The sequence below is a fragment of the Chroicocephalus ridibundus genome, chromosome 7 (genome assembly GCF_963924245.1).
Source record: "Chroicocephalus ridibundus chromosome 7, bChrRid1.1, whole genome shotgun sequence".
NCBI classification, from domain to species: domain Eukaryota; kingdom Metazoa; phylum Chordata; class Aves; order Charadriiformes; family Laridae; genus Chroicocephalus; species Chroicocephalus ridibundus.
The window spans coordinates 22,245,978-22,267,672 of NC_086290.1; the positions used below are offsets into that span (position 1 = coordinate 22,245,978).

The 21,695-nt window shown below is 38.3% G+C and overlaps 1 protein-coding gene across 3 annotated transcripts in view; it reads right to left on the reverse strand.

Moving 5' to 3' along the window:
• LRP2 (LDL receptor related protein 2) overlaps positions 1–21,695 on the reverse strand; it is a 129,905-nt gene that overhangs the window by 74,485 nt on the left and 33,725 nt on the right. For all 3 annotated transcript variants that reach the window (XM_063340640.1, XM_063340641.1, XM_063340638.1), the window contains exons 9-23: positions 20,415–20,534; positions 18,023–18,151; positions 16,160–16,329; positions 13,676–13,899; positions 12,688–12,894; positions 10,814–11,016; positions 10,046–10,186; positions 7,305–7,508; positions 6,232–6,424; positions 4,922–5,047; positions 4,495–4,625; positions 3,586–3,723; positions 2,404–2,685; positions 989–1,228; positions 261–380 (exon numbers count right to left, since the gene is read on the reverse strand). In XM_063340640.1, coding sequence (XP_063196710.1) covers positions 261–380; positions 989–1,228; positions 2,404–2,685; positions 3,586–3,723; positions 4,495–4,625; positions 4,922–5,047; positions 6,232–6,424; positions 7,305–7,508; positions 10,046–10,186; positions 10,814–11,016; positions 12,688–12,894; positions 13,676–13,899; positions 16,160–16,329; positions 18,023–18,151; positions 20,415–20,534 — 2,628 coding nt within the window. The remainder of the gene's footprint in view (positions 1–260; positions 381–988; positions 1,229–2,403; positions 2,686–3,585; positions 3,724–4,494; positions 4,626–4,921; positions 5,048–6,231; positions 6,425–7,304; positions 7,509–10,045; positions 10,187–10,813; positions 11,017–12,687; positions 12,895–13,675; positions 13,900–16,159; positions 16,330–18,022; positions 18,152–20,414; positions 20,535–21,695) is intronic.

A 21,695-nucleotide genomic window follows, 5' to 3' on the forward strand; every position in this document is an offset into this window, starting at 1 on the left:
ATTTCCCTGGGACACAGAAAATGCAGTGACCTTGGAATCTACAGAAAACAGAGGAAACAGATTTCATCCCTCTGCAACCAGCCTAAAGATCAAAGGGCTTACAAAAATGCTAGAACAAGCATCACAAACAGGGTTAATTTATGGATAGGTTTATTATGCATTCTGCTATCTTGGAGCTGGTAATATGAGATCACCAAAGACCCCTCAGGGGGCAAGAGTGAGGAAACAATAAAGAGGCATTCAAACGAAGCTACACTTACTGCAGTCACGCTCATCAGCACCATCTATACAGTCTTTGTCTCCATCGCAGACATAGAATGGGTCAATACAGCGATGGTCCGGACACTGAAATTGCCTGGGTTCGCAAGTACCTGCGAAAGCTATTAAGAATGACAATTAATGCAGATATGTTTCTCTTCTCTTTTTCTGAAAACAGCATAATACTGGAACAGAAGAAAAACACTACCAGCAGCTTGCAGCATCTAACGCAGCAACTAGTAATCGTATAAATTACAAGCATTAATACATTTGTATCGGGTAATTGTTTATTCAAATGTTGGCTGGGACTCACAAAACAAACAGAAGATTCCACTCAGTGGTAAATAACGCTAAAGAAAGTATATGGAAAAACTACTGTCTTCTGGTAAAAACTTTCAGACTCGATTATGTGACTACACCATTAGTCATTACTGAGATCACTCATGAAATAAGTGCTTAGAACACCTAAGCTTTAGCGGCTTTTTGCTGTAAATTGCAGTGGATGACTTTATGTACCATGATTACAACAGCTGCCCCTTTATATTTTTTCTTAATTATTTTTCTGCATTCTATCTGTCTCTGGTAGTTCAAATTAGATGAGTTTTCCACATCTTATGGACTGCAAAACATTAGTCTAATGTAGATATTAGTTCTTTCTTCCTAATTTCATTTATCATCCTTACACCAACAGACATATCTATGCAGACATACAGACAGTTGTGATACTCACTGCAGTTTTTCTCATCTGACCCATCACCACAGTCATTATCAGTATCGCACAGCCAGATCCTAGGAATACATCTTCTATTATCACAGGTGAACAGGGTTACAGGGCATGAAGTGGGTCCTTGTGTAGGACAATGCAATTCATCACTGCCATCAAAACAGTCATTATGTTTATCGCAACGCCAGCGGCCTGGAATACACTGTCCACTGGCACAGGTAAAAGCTGATGAAGCACAAGTATTGTCTAAATAAAAAACAAAACAGGAGGACACTTTTAGACAGATGTCCAAAACTTGCTTTCACTGACAGAGTATTCAGTACATTTAGTATATGTACAGAATGTCTAAAACGCATCAAATTCTAAAATGCACATTGCTTAAAATGAAAAATGCCTGTCATGCCAATATGCTGCAGAACTGATCAGGATACTTACAAGGCTTTTTTAGACTGCAAGAACTAACAAAAAACTAAATTGTTAAGCACTTAAAACAATCTAAAGAACAAGAAAAATAACTTCTTCAAATAGCCATTTGCTTTTTACTTTCCTTTTCCCCAAAAGACATTCTAGTTATACTAAAATAACCCACAAATAAGAAATATAGTTTATACCTAAGTCATACTAGTTAGTCCTATGCGTTAAGGAGCACATTTTATTAATATGTCCTCTTTTCTTGTTTGTGATTTAAAAGAAAAATTAAGTCTGAAGAAAGAAGCACCAAATATGTCATAAAAGACAAGAACACTTCAATACTTTATCAACTATAATTATCCCAGTGTTCTCTCAATTACACAAAATGTTTTGTGTAAGACACTCTACAGTAACACCAGGAAACAAAACAATGTACTTTTAATCCACTTCACTGTAAAAATCCAGATGTAACAAACAGTTCAGAAGTGCCAAAGATAATGAAAAAAAAAAAATTCTATTCAGATGTTAAATGAAATAAAATGTGCTGCTCTAATCTTAGAGGACAGTTAGACATGCATATGGATTTTTTTATTTTTCTTATGGTGTTATTTTTTAAATGTCTTCATCTTTATTAAGATGGTTTGCCTGTCCCCATGCATCAAAATAAGACAAGCAAGTGATATTCCAATATCTTTCAAAATTTACAAAAAAAATAAGAATAACTTTTTTCTTTAGAAGACACATTTTTGTTACTCTGTAAAGTGAATTGTGAGAACTAGTGAGATATGAATATTTTTGTGCTTTCTTTAGGTGGCCAGTGTTGAGTCCCATATTCCCATGAGTTATCCAAATAATTTCCAAAGTAACTAATCTCCCAGGTAGATTTCAGGATTTACCCACAGATGCAACCCTAAAAAATTGGGGTTTATTCCAACAAAATCAGACTGACCCATCAAACTCCCTGAACTGCAAACAACAAATACTAACTGTAAATGACATGGATTACTTACTTAAAGAACCACAGTTATGTTCATCACTGTTATCATGGCAATCATCAACACCATCACACTGATAGTGTTGAGGAACACATCTTCCATTACCACAGGAAAATGAGTAGGAGCCACACTGCAAAGTGGGTGGCTCATTAGATGGATCTTCAACACATGTCAGCTGATTTGCAGCCAGCTTCATGCCATAAGGACAACCACAAACTCTCTGAAAATTTGGTACTGGGAAACAGAAATGGCTGCAGTCTCCATTGGGATTTGTTCCTCTATTACAGTAGTTAGAGCCTTAAAAAGTGATAGAGAAGATAAATGCATACAATACTGGTAGCAGCTTGGGAACTATTAAAAGTGCATAGTAACTGTAAAAGAATGTTTTACCAAAAAAAAAGATGCTGTAGCAAATCCTGGTTTTGCATGCACTGCAAAACAGGGTCGAGTTCACTGACAGTAATAACAGTAGTAGTCATAAGTCCCACATTCCATATACTCTTCATTGACACAAATGTTTATGGAAGCCAAGAACAAACTACTAAATTTCATCTAACTTTTTGCCAGTTTTCAGCAACTGTCTGGAAACAAGTATACTACCACAAATGAGGACATTTGTCTGAGCAAGGCTGGGAGACCTGATGCAATCTTTAGACACCAAATAGATGGTGAGCCTCAGCACAGGGTTTGATCATGTTTGATAAGTTCATTGGGTGTTTTACTAGATTAACTGCAATACCAAATCCTTGGTTTATACCATAGAATCGCATAGAATTCAGCAGTGGAAAGAAGAAAAAAATTAGAGACTTATGCTCAGTAATTCCTTTAAGAGTAGTAGTTTGATTAATAAATGTTGACACAATTCCTCCAAATAAATAGTTCAGTTCAACTAAAACTTCTACCAGAAAAGAGAAATGCAAGGTTGTAACTGGTGATACAATTACACAAAATACAGCGGACTCCTAATTTCATTTTACAAGGTTATTAAACAAAGTAACAGAAGTGGTGGAGGAAAACTGCACAGAGTCACAAAACAATGAAATATACGTGTAATTGCAAGTCCTGTGCTGCCTCCCTGCATGTAAGTTACAATTCAGTAAAGCCATTTCTAAAATTGAGAGTGAAAACCTGCTGTCCTGATATTGTGTCTCTTATTCCCTATTTCATGTCTTTCATTTGTACAACAAAAGAGCTCACCTATTTGGGAATGAGCATCGTATGCTTTAACATGCATAATGTTACTAATGCCCCTCCTTATAATAGTCATTTCTCCTCCATCAGACTTCCTCACTCGAACTATTCCACCAAGTCTCCAATCAGTGAAATAGGCATAACCTGTTTTGAAAGACATTTAACATATAATAATTACAAAGCAATATGGCATAAAAGATCAAGCGTCATGAGAAAAAACTACAAGGCTTTTCATGTAAATTTAATAATTTTTCATAACTGTTTCATGAAAAAGACAAAAGGACTTTTATCATTAATTCAGTCAAGGTCAGTCCTTCAGTCATAGGCAGACATAACTTAGAAAAACAAGCCCTCTCAGATTTCACTTAAATTGAGATATAACAGACTCAACTGACATTTCAAATTCCACGGCAATTTTAGAAGTCAGTCATTAAGACAACTTTCCAGAAAATTCTAAAATATTTTTGAACATGTTTTTACACAAAATCGAAAGGGGTCAGATGCTGATATCTTTCTTCACACACGACCTAAATCCAGTCATAAACTCTACATACAATAAATAAAATCCTGAAATTGCTGATCATCTCTAGGGAGGTGACTTACCTTGCCTGTCCAACATGAGTAGCCCACCTTGGAAGCTATAATTAGTACAGCATATCTGCCTCGTTGCACTAAAAGAGTTACCGGATCTGCCTTGAATTATTTAAACACAAATATACATAAAACCAGTCCTAAAACTGAGCAAGAAGTACTAAATGTATATATTTTTATAGAAACTTTCAACAGTGCTTTGGAAAGCAGTAGGAAAAGCAGTATTACAAAGGCCACGTTATTTTCTTTCACATATTCACGGATCATCATATGAAAAAAAAGTCTGTGATAATAATAGATAATATTGTTCAATGACAGACTTACCTCCAAAAATAGTAAGGCCAAACGGGTGAGTCATCTGAGTAATACGTTCAAGAGTGCGTCTATCCAGCCCGTCAAAGGTGCTGTGCTCAATTTTATCAAAAAAGGCATCCACCCAGTACAGCCTTAGAGAACTAGAAATAATGAAAATGTTATGTATCTTCAAATGACATTATGTCCATTAGGAAGCACTAACATTTTCTCAAATAATAATCTTAAATCTGACAAGAGGATATTGGGGCATGTGGGGAGAGATTCTGAGAAAATCTTACCTTTGACAGGCTTTTTAATGAATTGAAAAATAAGGCCTTCAATACAAAAGTGCCAGTGCACGCAATCTGACACAATTCCTTTATTTTTAATCCCTAACAGTTTAAAGGAAGAAACACGCGTGCTTAAAAAGTTTCTCTGTCTTCTGTGTTGTCCTTACCTCCAGTCAATGGCTAGGCCATTAGGCCAGCCTAGCGTTGTATTCACAATCGGCAAGGCATGGGATCCATCACTCCAGGCCCTCATGATTTTTGCAGGACGGAACCAATCTGTCCAGAATATATATCTGAAAGGACACACGTCAGAAAACACATAAACCCAATGATACAACGTAATTAAACAGAGCAAACATTTGGACAGCATTAACATTATTCTTTTACCAGACCTTCAAATACCTTTAAAAGAAATACAATTTTATGTTGAGCCTCTCCTCAAATGGTAGTGGTATCAACAATTAATATTTATCTTGTGTAAAACAGCTTCCAAAATCTTTGGAAGTGGTTGTCCCTTTAGACATAAAATATCTGTAACTTTGCTAAAATTGTTAAGGACTTCATTTAAGTATTGACAGGGAGGAGGAATCAAGAAAAAATCCATCTTCCTGGTAATACTTACAAGTAACCATGAATATTACAAAGAATTTTCTCTTGATCCTTTTGACTTATGCCCACAAAGAGTTGAAGCTAGTGTTAAATAACTTTACAAATCAGCAAACAGAAAAGGTTGAGACACTCAAGGATCCAAGTTCAACACTATTCTTCCGAGATTACTTCCAAAATAGTACATTTGGTTACTAAACATGAAAATTCAATATCCAGGAGTTAAGAAATTCAGTAGTATGGCAGTAGGAAGATGAACTATGCTGTGAAGAAACACTGTTTTGTCATAGCCAAATAACACAGAGCATCGAATTTGAAGTTAAGCATTTCCATCAAGGAAAAGCAGGGCTTCATTTTACGTACACAGAACCACATATTGTAAGGTCTGTATCAAATATATCCAGTAGTATCTAATATGTTTCAAATAAAGAAATTCAGATAGAAAAAATAGAGGAACCAAGGTTAGCATTCCGGGAACTGAAAGTATATTAAAAATAATTTAGAAAACTTTATCTTTCAACTAAGAGAAACAGCTTTCTAATCCGAGTAACAGAAAGAAACAAAGTTTTTTTGCCTGTTTATCAACACACAGGACTAAAAGAAAAAAAAACCTGATGCTTTTAAAGAGAATTCTTTTGAGTACTTCTTTCATGTGGAATCGCTATCACCTTGCCCTCTCTGGGTGCTGAAACCTAGGCCAGAATAAAGCAAACAAAATAAAAGACCATAAAACTGAAAAGACATAGCATTTCATAAAAGAACAGAAATCCAAACAGAAATCCAGAATGAGATGTGAATCTAACTTCACCAATTCTGCTTAGACCATAAATTTGTTCGCATAGTTTCAAGTGAGAATCAAAGCTAAACTTACCCAACAACAGGATGAACGACTATTGATCGAGGATTGTTCAAATTCTGAACAATTGCTCTCCTAGATTTATCTGCCAGCCTCATCACACTGATGCTCCTGTATCGAGGGTCTGTCCAGTACAGATTCTTTGAGATCCAGTCAAAGGCCAAGTCTTCAACACTTTCCACTCTATTAGCTGTCAGGATTTCTCTTCCTAGAATTTATAACGCACGTAATGATTGTAAATGTTTAAGAATAGAGGAAACAACAGGAATGCAGTATTCTGTTCACAAAACTAGTAGTTTTGCTTGCTAAAAATGCTGCCTCTGTGCTACTTAATATAAAGACCAATAACCAAGGGGAGGGGGGTGCCCTTTACTCCAGGCGAAGGAGGTAATGTTCAGGAGCACAAACCTGAAAGAGGAGAAATACAGACTAGCCAAAGACGAGAGAAAAATCTGTCACTAAGTTTACATTGAGAGGAGTTTTATGAATGAAGGTCAGCAAGGTCAGTGCAGTTAAGGGCGTCTTGCTCAACAGCCAGAGCTTAGCTACTCTTTGCATAGTACTGGTCAGCTGCATTCTACCATTACTCTGACCCAAGGCAGCATGCCAGCTCAGAAAGCTACCTGCTGACAATACATATTAGATCATTATTATAAATTGGAGAGAAACATTCTTCACACTACCACAAACAGGACTTCCAAAAATCTCACAACCATAATGTTCTTTCTTTTGTATTACAGGATCATAATAAGTATCCTGCTCTCCAGAGAGGGAAATTAAAAAGAGAAACTCAGTTTCATACTACTGAAAACCATACTAGTCTGCACAAACAGACTGGTGATGACAAATACTAGTTCTGAGAAGTGCTATAAATCATTCATTCCCAAACACATTCGGCAAGTTTGTCAAAGAACAGGAGCTTAATAGGAGTTGAACAAACATTTTCCACAAACATTTTCCAGATTACTGGGGTGACACCGAGATTCATCTGTACATCTCACAATGTGACTTTTTGTGCTTCTTTTTAGAAATACATATTCTACTATCCTTACCACAATTACTCTACAATTCCTAGGAATAACCCTCACCTGAACCATCGGTTTTCTGTTTATAGATCATGTCTTTACTTGTGTCTGAAAAAAAAATGGTGTCATCCTGAGCAAAGAAGTCAATTCCAACAAAGTATGAAGGGCTCCCTGTTACAGGTATGATCACATCTTCCTGGGTGGAGAGATTGAATGGGATCCCCCGCACTGCCAGCTGCGATGAAAACAGCAGGAACTGCTGCACAGCTGCAGAAGAAAAGACCAGACACAGTCTTTACTTATTCACAAGGTGAGACAATTGAGCCTTAATTAACTGTAAAGCTTTATTTTCCTCTGGCAATACTAATAGCTGGCAATAGAAAAAGGAAGAATGAGAAAATAGGAATTTAAATATACACAGACCTAAAAACTGAAAAGAAATATAAAGCCTAACCCAGAACATTAGGTTATGTAGTCAGGTATTACTCTTGAATTGTTACTCTGGTCCTAATACACTTTTACAGAAAACATTATCCCTATGGAAGCAGAAATCACCTTCTGCGCTCCCCTCTTTCAATCATCTATTTAAAAAAAAAAACAAACCAACTCACAGGCTTTGTGGAGCCACCATGTAGAATCATAGAATGCGTTGGGTTGGAAGGGAACCTTTAAAGGCGATCTAGTACAACCCCCCTGCAGTAAGCAGGGACATCTTCAATGAGCTCAGGTTGCTCAGAGCCTCATCCAGCCTGGCCTTGAATGTCTCCAGGGATGGGGCCTCCACCACCTCTCTGGGCAACCTGGGCCAGTGTCTCACCACCCTCATCGTAAAGAACTTCATCCTAATGTCTAATCTAAACCTACCCTGCTCTAATTTAAAACCATTGCCCCTCGGCCTATCGCTACATGCCCTTGCAAACAGCCCCTCCACAGCTTTCTTATAGGCCCCCTTCAGGTACTGGAAGGCTGCTATAAGATCTCCCCGGAGCCTTCTCTTCTCCAGGCTGAACAACCACAACTCCCTCAGCCTGTCTTCATAGGAGAGGTGCTCCATCCCTCTGATCATCTTCATGGCCCTCCTCTGGACCTGCTCCAATAGGTCCATATCCTTCGTATGCTGAGGGCTCCAGAGCTGGACACAGTACTCCAGGTGGGGTCTCAGGAGAGCAGAGTAGAAGGGGAGAATCACCTCTCTGGATCTGCTGGCCACGGTTCTTTTGATGCAGCCCAGGATGCGATTGGCCTTCTGGGCTGCAAGTGCGCATTGTTGGCTCGTGTCCAGCTTTTCATCCACCAGTACCCCCAAGTCCTTTTCCACAGGGCTGCGCTCTATCACATCATCCCCCAGCCTGTACTAATAATGAGGATTGTCCCGACCCAAGTGTAGGACCTTGCACTTGGCCTTGTTGAACTTCATAAGGTTTGCTCAGGCCCACCTCTCTAGTTCGTCCAGGTCCCTCTGGATGGCATCCCATTCCTCTGGCACATCAACTGCACCACTCAGCTTGGTGTCACCAGCAAACTTGCTGAGGGTGCACTTGATCCCACTGTCTATGTCGTTGATGAAGATGTTGAACAGCACCAGTCCCAGTATGGATCCCTGAGGGACACCACTTGTCACCCCTCTCCATCTGGACATTAAGCCATTGACCACTACCCTCTGGATGTGACAAGCCACTGAACAGTCCACCCATCAAATCCACATCTCCCCAACTTAGAGAGAAGGATGTTGTGGGGGACCATGTCAAAGGCCTTAGACAAGTCCAGACAGATGATATCCATTGTGCTTCCCCTGTTCACTGATGTAGTTGCTCCATTGTAGAAAGCCACTAGGTTGGTCAGGCAGGACCTGCCCCTGGTGAAGCCATGCTGTCTGTCTTGAATCACTTCCATGTCCTCCATGTGCCTTAGCACAGATTCCAGGAGGATCTGTTCCATGACCTTCCCAGGCACAGAGGTGAGGCTGACAGGGTGGTAGTTCCCGGGGTCCTCCTTTCTATCCTTTTTAAAAATGGGTGTAGTGTTTCCCTTCTTCCAGTCACCAGGGACTTCACCTGACTGCCATGACTTTTCAAATATCATGGAGAGTGGCTTGGCAACTACATCAGCCAGTTCCCTCAGGACTCTGGGATGCATTTCATCAGATCCCATGATCAAAATCAGATCTTGTCTCAACTAGCCACATAAATCCATGGTCAAATAATAAAACTATAGACAACATATCTGGCTTGATTTCCCAATACATACACATGGTAAAACTCCCATCAGTGACAAGTCTGCACTCAAACTGGAAGCAGTAGATTGCTCGTGAAAGCTCACAGCTCCAAAACAGAATCTCTTATTCTTGCTCTATCTGTTTAAAGGGAGAAGACCAACCTTAAAGGTTGGACCAGATGATCCTTGAGGTCCCTTCCAACTGGTATTCTATGATTCTATGATAATCTGCACATTACTGCACAGGAAAGCAGGCTTACACATTCAAAATAACACAAAATCTGCATATTAGCAGGCATCCATGCTTGATTTCAGAATTAAGAGTTTAATCATACAGCTGTCTACACATATTCTGTATGTAACTCTTAAAATGTTTATAAAATGTGGTGAGTCTAAGTTGTTGTGGCTTGAAATGAACATCAGCAGACATGATTACATTTAAAGCTGTCAACAAGAGTCGTGATAGAAAAACATGAAGTCCCTGGCACGTTGAACCCGCAAAGATATTGAAGAGAGAAAGGATGTTCTAGTAATAACTCCTGAGCTAATGGAATAGTGCTATTTCCAACAATCATAAGGCATTTTCTTACCAACACAATGTCGTCCATCTACATGTAGATCAAAGCCCAGTATACATCTACAGCGATAACCTAGTCCATCATTATCTGTTTTGTGACTGAGAACACAGATTTGTTCACATCCCCCATTATTACTTCCACAAGGATTTCTTACTGGAAAATAATACAGATAGGATTATAAATTCCTCTATCAACCTAATGGCATCATTACCTTGATTTTTCAGGATTATTTTTTTTTCAACATCCACAATAAATCATGTGGACACTGTGGAAATTACATCACATGGAAAACATACGCCATCGGTTCTATACCGGAATGCACCAAAATCACATCAGAGCTAACCGGCATTCAAGGTATTCAGCTCTGTACAGAGATACTCAGCACACAGCATTGAGGCCATAATCTAGGCTATACGTTTTCTGCATATAGATCTACTGCAGAATTATAGCTCACAGAATTCATTCACACTCGTAGTAGCCTTTTCCAACTGCACCCTCATTGCAGTGTTGAAGAAAAAATGTCCCAAACACCAACACTGTTCATAAGCACAAATTTGACTCTCCCAAATATCAATACATTTAATAAGCGCCCCCCCCCCTTAAATGTGCTACAGGAACTGGATGAAACAATTGTGGGATAAAAGCCAGTCCGGTTTTACAGTACAAATTTATGTATCGTAATTATTAGTTCTTTACAGCAAAACAACAGTGTCATAATTTTTACCGATTTTTGGTAAGATAGTTCCTAAAACTCCCTTAATAATCTACTTACTGTCTTACCAAATGGCTGCCGGGCAGCATGGTAAACTGTGACTCCGTAAGGTCTCAGAGAAGACTGGTAGATCACTTGAGGGTTAGATTCTGAAAATTTGTTAGCTTTCACCACTGCCATTTTGGTCCAATCAGTAAAATAAACATTGTGTTCAAATAAAGTGATTCCATATGGATGAGGAATGACTGAGCCTCCATGAGCTATTGTTCTCCTGTTATAAAGATAGTTTTAAAATTATTTGCAAAATATTATCTAGAGAATAACTTTATTAACAGAGGAATGGATACAGGATTATTAATTCATTCTACTGGGTTTCGCTTTTACATAGAGGCTGCCAAAGTACAACTGAAAAGACCAAATGAACTGAAGAGATGAAACTAAACATACAGGGTACAAAAACATAAAAGATACAGCAGTGAAAGCAGAGCAATCAAAAGTACTAGCAATTTCCAAGTAACACAGTGAGTAAAGATGATGACTCAGAAATGTAGGAAAAGTTTTATGATTACTGAGAGAAAATTAGAGAGAGAGGCCAAACAGAGGAAATCAAAGACATTTGTAAGCAATTCGAAATGTTCAAGAAACCCTGAATGTAAAAATTTATGGCTGGAACATCACTGTCTAAAAATAAAATCCTATGTATGCAGTAAGAAAAAAAAAAAAAAGAAAAAGAAAAACAAACAAAAAACCCCCCACACCACACCCCAGCTTTCCCTGGCTTGAAGTAATCACCCATGCAAAACCAAAGAAAACCAAATGCTAATAAACTGTATCCCTTCTATGCAGGATATTGTGATAATATTTTTCTGGATAAATATTAGGAGATGAAGAGAGACTTTTAAGTCCTCATGCAATACATAACAATAACAGTACATTATTATTTTCATGAAGTCATGAAGGCAGGTCTACAAAATCAGATTAATTCTACAGCTCTAACAGCTTCCTGAGTCATTTAGGTTCATGCTGTAGACGTGCAAGATGTGATACAAGTGAACAGCAAACTGTATTTTAACAGTCTTTGCAGAATACACCTCTTGCCCACTTGCACCACATCTAGAAGACTTTTTGGAGCTGCTGTGAATGATAAGTTTTTATCTCCAAAACCCAAAACATGTTCTTGTTTTACTAAACTCTGATAAAGGAGCAAAGATACCAGCATTATTTTTATAGTTTTGTAAGTGAAAAAATACATTGAACAATAGACCTGTCAAATGAGCAGAGGACTGTTTTTCATGTGACTATGTAGGAGGTACACTAGAGAGGATAATTTTTTATTTTTTTTTTTTACAGAGACTAATCACAGATGCAGAGATAAGCAGCCTTCTAAACGCTACACCAAACGCTACACTATAAGACACGGTCCCATAAAAATTCAAGGACTCCTTTCTTGCCTGCTGTGATACAGTTTCCCCAGCATCACAACAGGGTGAGCGATGACTTAATTTCTCACAGCAAAGATTTATAAAATGTAAGAAGAGCACTTAATACCCATTACACAGAGTGGAGGCTTTGGAGTGGAATATTTCAAATAAATTCATTCATTAAAAAGATGCAAAGATATGATGATGAAAGACAACATATAGAGTTCAAAAATAATAAAAAGCAAATGCTATAACAATGTGTATTGTAGTGGTGGACTATAAAAAAATACAGTATAAAAGAAGTGCAATAGGTATTCAAGGTAAATGAAGGACAAAGAATGATGGAGGAATTAAGGATTGTCTAGAAGTAGGATAACAACATAGATATCAAGGTGCATCACATGTATTAGGTAGTAATTTTCATCCATTGTCTATCTCATTTTCTTAGCCAAATCTCTCTTTGAACTAGATACAAAATAATCAGTGTAACTGTAACCTCCACAGAATAATATTTCTCCTACCTTTGAAGCCCATCATACGTTACGGTCTCAATGTAATCAAACCGGCTGTCAACCCAGTAAAGTCTCTTTGATACAATATCCAGAGTTATTCCAGCAGGCCATCCTAATTTTGTTTTTATCAAATCCTGACGGTTTGTGCCATCCATGAAGGCCCTTTCCACTTTAGGGTCACCAGACAGACTATCCCAGTCTGAGAAAAACAAATAACTATAAAGAAGAAAAAAAAACAAAAAAGTCCCATGTTTCCTTGAGATTTTACCAAAAAAAACATTCTACATGGAATTTAAAACCAGTGTCCTTTCAGGACAGATTGATTCTCAGCCAGCATACTACGAAAATACACTTTATACCTCCTGCCCAAGAAGTAATTTGAATTTTCTTTTATAGAATAAATCTAGAAAGCAACATGCTTTCACGCAAAAGACCTCAGAAAGACTGAGTTTCCTTAGTAAAATACAGACTTAAGCGTACTGCCAGAAATAGACCAGTGACAAATTGGTGCACCGTGAAAGCAGCATCCAGCACTACAAGTTGCATGAAATTCCCCTTCCCGTTCTCTGAGGATCCAAGTTTTCATTGCTCACGTACATTTTTGAAGCCTGTTGAGTTGGGAGACACCAACTTCTCTGGCTTCACTCCACCAGTTTATTTCAGACAGTAGGAGGTCTGTGGATGGTATTGCAACAGAAATCTTTCCGGATAACTTCTACTCATCTGCAGGGCAATTCCACAGTTCCCTCGTTTTCAGAGCTGCTGATGCACATGCAACTCTAGCCATAAAACAGACTCCGCACAGTGGGAATAAAAGCAGTGCACAGCCCTCCCAAAATAATTTAAGGTCTAGAATAGGTTAGGATAGAATGCGTTTAAAACATTTTATACCTGATTCTAAAATAACGAGCCTAGCTATTTCTTAGTTCTCCTCTTTTTGCATGGGAATAAAGGTATTTCTGACATCTTATATCATTACGTGACACGTATCACTTACCCAACAGTTGGATCAAGTGCTATTCCTCTAGGATTTCCAAGATTTTCAGCAATAAGAGTCACACGGTTTGTTCCATCCAAGTTAACCATATCTATTCTGTTCACGCTGGTCTCGACCACGTATAGTTTATTGTTAACCCAATCCACTGCTAGATTTTCAGGTGTGTCAACTGAAACATTTAAAACTTCTTGCAAATCAGAGCCATCAATATTAATAGAAAAAACCTGAAAACAATACAAATATTGTCAGTGCTCCCCTGATGTTTTACCAATCACAAGACATGTGGCACTTGTCCTTTATCACCACATTGGGCACAGATCCACAATTGGCCACTAGATTCAACCAAGTTACCCACTAAGCTATTCCTTAGCTTAGGGTTTTTGCAAAACTTTAGAAAGCAATGCAAAAACTACAGGAAGCTTGCCTTCAACTAGCATTTTTTTCAAAAAACATAAGGTAACAGACTTAAACAGCCTTGTGCTTTAGCAAACATGACAAATTGCTGGATTAAAATAAATAATAATAATAAAAAAACCCCTCAACACAGATGAGGAAAGTGCATCTTTCCTGGAATCTAGCAAAACCCAGTATTTTCATTACTTGAAAACAAATGAACATGCTTTAGCAAAGCTCTCAGCAGTGACCAGAAACAAGAGGGGGAGCTCTTACTGCACTAACCACTAAGGGGAAATTGCAAAGTGAAGAAAGAAAAAGCTCTCCATCCTGACAGGAAGGAGAAGGCTCAGAATTGCTTCTGGTCTCCTTTATTTAAGGCTAATTTTAACAGCATCATGCTCAAGAAGAAATAGTGTTATTATCTTACAAGCAAGCTCAGAGCTACATGAAGAAAAAAAGCATAAACACAGTGATTTTATATACACAGTAATCGTGTTATAGCACTGGGTAATATGATAAAAGCTAGGAATCATTATCCCTTTTTTGGAACAACAGCATGACGTTTGGAATGTATTTAAATGAAAACACAGATTACCACAAGTGAATATATACAAGAAAAATAAAAGATGAAATAGTTGTATCATTTTAAATATTCTTCTGCTCCAGGGGACAATAATCAAGCAAACCAGTTAACTGTCTGTTCTGTTCTTTGGAAACCTTGTTGATGGAAGAGCTTATGGGCATTAGGTTGTCAGACAGTACACTAAATGAGATAAAGATGTCACAGAACACAACCCACAATTTTTCTGGTTTAGTTTACATCTTAATCATAAAAAAAAAAAATTACAACCAAACCAAATCCCCTAATAATACATTTATTTTAAGACATCAGGTGGAAATATGCATCATATAAGAAAATCCTTAATGTCATTGTTTTCATCTGTGTGTTCTAGCTAGGACTTAATTGGATTAATTAATCCTAATTAATTAATTAGGATTTAACTATATTGGGGCAGATAAAAAAGACAGCCCTGGCCATCTGGGGTGTGCAGTGAAAGAACACATGTTATCTTTTGTTTATACCTTTTACAGAGATAGCATAAATCACCAGTCTCACGAAAGTTCAGATTTGACCCTAACTTAATTTGGCCATTGTCAATGAAATTGCAGGAATGGGAACGCACTGCAGGGAAAATAAAAATGCTAGAATTGTGAACAAGTCGAAAATTGTGCATACAAATCCTGTCCTACTTGGTTGCCATACAGTGTGCTTTCAACAGAGCCAACGTGGTACTGTAGTCGAGACTATAGTTTACAGCTTATGTGTAGGTTCAGAATAACAATGGTGACACCAAATTGATCGATACGTAGTGTCAGCAGGAGACAGGCCATGGATTCTCCTTCACTCTGCATGACAATCAACATGGGGATGAAGATTGTGAAGCTTCAGCTTGACCTAGGACTTTTTTTGTTTCAGTAAGTTACGCACAGAGAAAAAGAACAAGGGTGAAGTCCAACTTTCACAAAGGTCTCCGGACTGTTTTTTAAAACTACTCTGTTTTACTGTATCTCAAAGCTAAAATATTTCCTCTTAAAAAAAAAAAAAAACAAGTGTAACAAAATATTGGCTCATTACACAAAATACTGTCAATATTTGTTATTCAAGCTCAATTACAGTGCCATTCGAAGTATATGAAGAAATCTGATTTTTATCATCTTGGAAGCCACACAGCTTTTACATTTTAAATGATCGTGTTTCAAAAAATTACCAAGAAAAATTTGTTCAGTTTTGAAAGAATGTCTACTATTTCTCTTAATTAGTTTTTTGGACTCAATCTCGAGTAAAATTAAAAGTTGCTCAAGACATTCCCATATAATAGGATTCTTTGTTTAATATGTCACATGTAATAGTATAGCTTGAAAAACGCGGTGATTAACATAAAACATTTCAAGGAGCTTTTTTGTTAGAAAACAAAAATACAGCCAGCTTCTGCTCCCAAAAATGAAGGCCTATCAACACATTCTCCCTCATGCAGTTCTCTACCTCCACATACACAAAAATATATTCTTTTTGAAATTTCTACCCACCTTATCTTGCACTGTATCAGTCCAAAAGATTCTGTGCAGGTAAAAGTGAAAGTCCACTCCAACTGCAACCCCACGATTCTGCGACTGCACCAAAGTACGAAAACTTCTGCCATGAAGATCTCCAATCAGTAAATCACGGCCATTGGAAAAAATAATTGATGCAACGCCAGCTGAAAGCAGGGGCGACAAATATATGACTACTCTGCAGGCAAGCTATTCTGCAAAGGGTCATTGAAATATATACATACTGGTTCATACACACTGGTCACCAAGGTTTAAATAGATGCTCAGCCTACAATCTGTATAAATGTTCCTCTGTGAGTACTAGCTTGCTTTGTTTTGCCTTTGGTTTCCAAACTTGGAGCAAACCAGGCAGGAATACATATTTAAAGCCCTACCAGGTCAAACTTTTACAAAACCCCTGTGCATCTAAACTCCAAAAGACTGTTTCTACTCTTCTATTTCCTTGCTTTCACTCCCTTAATCGAAGTACAAACTTTCTTAAGATTTTTCTGCCCCATGGGATTCAGATATTCCTTTGATTCTAGCAGGCAGGCCACGTTTCTTATCTTTTTATGTACTGCTCTATCCTATCTGCCTTCTTCATTCTCTCATCTCATCAGAAAATCTTTGCTGTATCTTACAATAGAAGAGAAATTCCAGCAAATCTTTGAAGGAAAGCTCACTTTGAAAGTACGTGCCTGTTGAAAGGCTTGGTGTAAGTCTGACGAGTACATTTAAGTCCAAAACCTATTCACCTTACTCATAAAACCCTCCCCAATTAAAGCAAAAATGAATCCAGGGAAACTGATTTAAAGCAGGTATGAAATTTCCCCATTAACAAGAGAGAGAATCAACATTTTACAAACAACTCACTGGCCCAAAAGTCATGCTAATTTGAATGAAAAGTGTCTTGTGAAAGATCCAGAATTTTTCTGGAAGAAGAACAATCTTTCCCGGTGCTGGCATATGCATGTCTTAATACAGTCAAGCATATTTCATTAGCTCAAAAAATTCCCTATTTTTTGAGGGCATACTTAGAAAATTGCGAGATGATGACTGCTCTGCAGACGTGGCTGAAGAAAGAAGGAAAGGGGGAGGGAACTGGGCAGTTCACGCTTTTCTAAGAAGCAAGACTGCTAATCAGCTATGCCAAGCAGGGACTCCCATTCCCATTGAGTTCCTGCAGGCAGGAACACCTGCCTCACACAAAAGCCTGTTAGGCTATTACATCTCCACAAAGAAGGGCTTCCCAGGGCCTGCTTTCAGAATGGAGCAGGAGGTGAACAACCAGGAGCAGCTGCCTGCTGTTGACGGGGAACCCCACTCTGTGTGAGGCAAAAGCATTCTTGCACAGTTCAGGCTCTGGGACACTAGAAGCCAGGAGCACGGTTTCTCTCCCAGGCAAGTGTTTGAGCTCACCATTCAGCAAAATCATCTTCTTGCATGACACAGTCCTTCTAGAAAAAGTAAGGTTTATTTTGGAGGTTTCCCACTGAGTTTCACAGAGAGCGGGTCAGGAAACTGCCTCCCACAGGAGCACAACTTGGTCTATTAAGGAGGGCTCTGGCAACAACCTCCCAACTCTGTGGAATTCAGGAATGCTGAGAAAGCGCTACAGCCCAGAAGACAATGTTTTAAGGAGAAGCAGCCCTGATGAGGCAGTCAGCTCCACCAACTTCAGATGCAGTCTCTTGATATTTGCTGATGTTCTGGATGCTGTCCTGACCCTGAGTCCTTAAGGCCAGAGTCAAGTTAAAAGCAGACACAGTTGTATGGCATAGCCATGCAAACTGCCCCATTTTACCTAGTTCTATCTATTAGTCGAACCACAGCAGGACACTTGCACTGCTGGACGCTAACCTGAAGTGTTGGCCCGACAATGCCGATGATGCTCTAGGAAATAACCTTCCACACAGTGGCACTGGTGATGTCCCACACGATCTTCACACAGCTGGTCACAGACACCCCACATTTTGCAGTCATCAAAATCTGTCAAGCAAATAAGGCTTATTTATAAACAATGCTGTGTATAAAAGGGATATCATTACATTTGTGAAGCTGAAAGTTTGTCCTCTCTGCCTGCTTTATATCTGTTCACAAAACTGTGGCGTGGGAAAAGAGGTTTTGTATGATTTTCCACAAATGTTTCAATTTTCTGTTTCTGGAGAACATGTTTGCTGCCCAGAGACCTACCCACGCTGTCCTGTGCCGCGCCATGTCCCCCCTCTCCCCTGCCCCCTTCCTCCCTCCATATATCAAAAAACCAAAAACCTACACCTGTCAGGAGAGGAGGAAAATTCATTGGAAGGGATGGCATTGTCTGCTTCCCACAATACATATGTCTATGCAGAATTCTTCCTGCAATAGAGCTGCACACTGCGCACGCACACATTCTGCTGGATTTAAGCCCACTCTGAAGGAGAGCCCTACCTTTACGTTAGTGTTCAAGCACTAACTCAAGCAAATAAGTCCTGCTAAAAAAGTCAGTGTTTATTAGCTCCAACTTGGTACCATGCTAACAGGTGTCTGATTTCCAATTAAAAGCTGGACGTGCACCAGAACCAGCCAGCAAAAAGTACAAAGAACTTCACTTTGGCATGCAAAATACCATGCAGGTAGAGTCTGCAGCTAAGATGACCCAGCAAGTTCTCACAGATGTGCTCTACAAGCAATTTCCAGGGTTGCTGCAGAATCCTTTACTTCTAAAATTGTGAAATATTTAACTAGTCATCTTTTAAAAACAAGGATTTTTAAAATTCTGATTTTCTAAAAAAAAACCCCATCAGATCGGAACACTGGTGTTTCATCTTATCTCCTATCTGTGGTTATTTAAATCCCAGGAGATTTCTGACATTACTTAACGCATGGTTTTGACATTAAAACCTGACCTCCTTCACTTGAAAACTTGAGTAGAATCAGGACATTACATTGCTGGAACCTGGCAATTCTACTGTTAAGCCAAAAAAAGGAGAAAATGAGTTCTCATATGTTCCTTCTACTGGAACTTCTGATTTAAAACATTTATTAACACATAAGTGAAAATGAAATATTTCCTAGATAGTACATTTTGGTACTGAAAAATGTTGTTCTCGGTAGCTTTCCAGCTTCCGTATGTGTTAAAAACCTTCAGTATACAGTGAGCCAGAAGCAAACAAATAGAAGACAAATCAAAAAGGTTATGGCTTTAATAACTAATACACTTTGGTAACACTATAGTTTCACTCTTTTGACCTTAAACCACTAACATTGAATTAAACTAAGACCTGGAATTATACAGTACTGAAAGTGAGCCATTCCCCCATGACAAGTCTTGCTCCCACTATAAATATATGCCTAGACCTGGCAAATCAAAATACATTGACTCAGATTTACATGCCAGAATCAGATATCTAGGTTTACAGAGCAGTCAAAGAACAACAGAAGACTGCACCATGGACTGCATCACGTTTGCAAAGGTGTCCTTCATGTATTTCCCACAGAAGAGTGAAAAAATGGAGTAAATTTTGTGCCTGGAGTCAGTGCATTGATTCCTCCTCTCTATTAAGAGCAACCATCCCATCATTGCAGCTCATATAACCCTAGGCCACCCAGTATTCTCAAAAATACAGAAATATCATTAGAGATTGAGCACCTGGAATACTTTTAATAGCACAAACACCATAGCTTGGGTTGAAAACCCATAACAGATATTTACCCAGTTTCTTTTATTAGGCAGTGCTAAACTTCATGATTCTGAAGTTACTCTATTTCCAGTTACTAAGATAAACAATTTGTAGTACCAAGGGTTTGTGCTTCCAAGTTACACCAGCTGCAGAATAGAAATGCAACACCAAAATACCACACTTACCTTTACATTCTTGCAAATATTATTCATTTTCATTTAAATAATGTATATACTGAAATGTTACAGGAGATAAAGCCATTCCATAGAGCAAATACAAAGCACCCTTTTCATTTTAAAGTACAATGTTCTAATATCTTCATATACAGCCACTTTCAAAAAATACCAAACACTTCAATATCATTAACTTTTTCCAGGCATACACCACCACACATCCCTGGAGCAGAAACAAACCCTCCCCATCTAACCACTAAAAGACCTGTAAAAAAATTTGATAATAAAACAGACATCCAAGTGTCTATTTGCCACTGTATCCACCCATTTGGAACTTACCTGCCTTCCTGGAATCCAAACTTTCCTAATGAGCTGTGAGAAGGTACTAGATACCTGCAAGCACGGTACTTCACTTACCAATACAAGTACGACTGTCATTGCTACTTATTGTATATCCTGCAGGGCAATAACACATCCCTCCTGATGGAGAAGAATGACAGCGATACTGGCAACTCAGAGCAGCGCACTGTGATATGTCTAAAAAGGAAAGAAAATAGTTCAGAAATACAGTTACAAGTATTGCCAGTAGAACAGCGTTTTGCCTTACAAAGTTACAAAGCTGTAGTCTTTTCTATGACGAGTCTGCAATTTCTTAAAAAAAATCTGTGCAAGAAATTATGTCTAAAGGTTGACAAAATCACATAGGCTTACATACATACAGGCAAGGAAATGGAAGGCAGAAAATAATCTACTGTTTATAATAGGTTTTCAGAACAGAGTTAAAGGATAAACATCAATCTTCTATGAACCACCACTGGTAAGTGCTATGTAAAAAGCTGCATAGAGGAAGCCATCTGCAATGCACCGTATCTTTCTCTGGTTCCATAAGACCTACTTGTGAAGAAAACCGTCCTTGAGCTCCATCTATTGGCACATAACCTCATAATTTACCCTTTTATGCAGAAAACAAGTGCTACATTATGTTAAGAAGAATATGTATATTACTCCAATATATTCTAATATATTGGCTGGGTTGTATCCATGGAGAAACACCTCTTTATCCTTTTCTTCTCTCTTTCTTCTTTTTTCCTTCACCACTTCTCCCTTTCCTTGTGCTGCTACCTGATAAACAATTCAATGATAGGCGATCGAATTAGATTGTAAAGGACTTGCTGACTTCTCCCTCCTTCCTTTTCATCTTCCTTTTCATCAATTTCTTCTGTTAAAGTCCTTGCTCGTCAGACCACATCTGATGTTACTACTAAACCACTCAGCAAAGCAAGAGATGCTTTTTTACAATAAGGTTTAATTTCCTATTATTTTCTCTGTCCTCCTATTCTAAAAGGCATGATTTTGTTAATAGGAATTTTCTTCTTCTTAGAAATCAAAAATGTAAAATACTAGGTCCTGATTCTCAGAGGGAAATTAACAGGAACTATGCATGTTCGTTGCCTCCAGCAAAGAAAACCCAACATACCACTAACTGGAGAACCAGATGTCCCAGGTGACAAGATATTTTTGAAAAATCTAATCTAAGTGACCTAGCCAAGGCTCAGGATACACTAATTCAGCCCTGTGTTCTGATCAGTACACAACATTTCTTCTTACTTATAGGAAGCAGAAAGCACAGATATTTAAACACAAAAGGCGTATAGCACACCCTTCCCTGCCTTCTTGAACACATTTTAGAGTATGGAG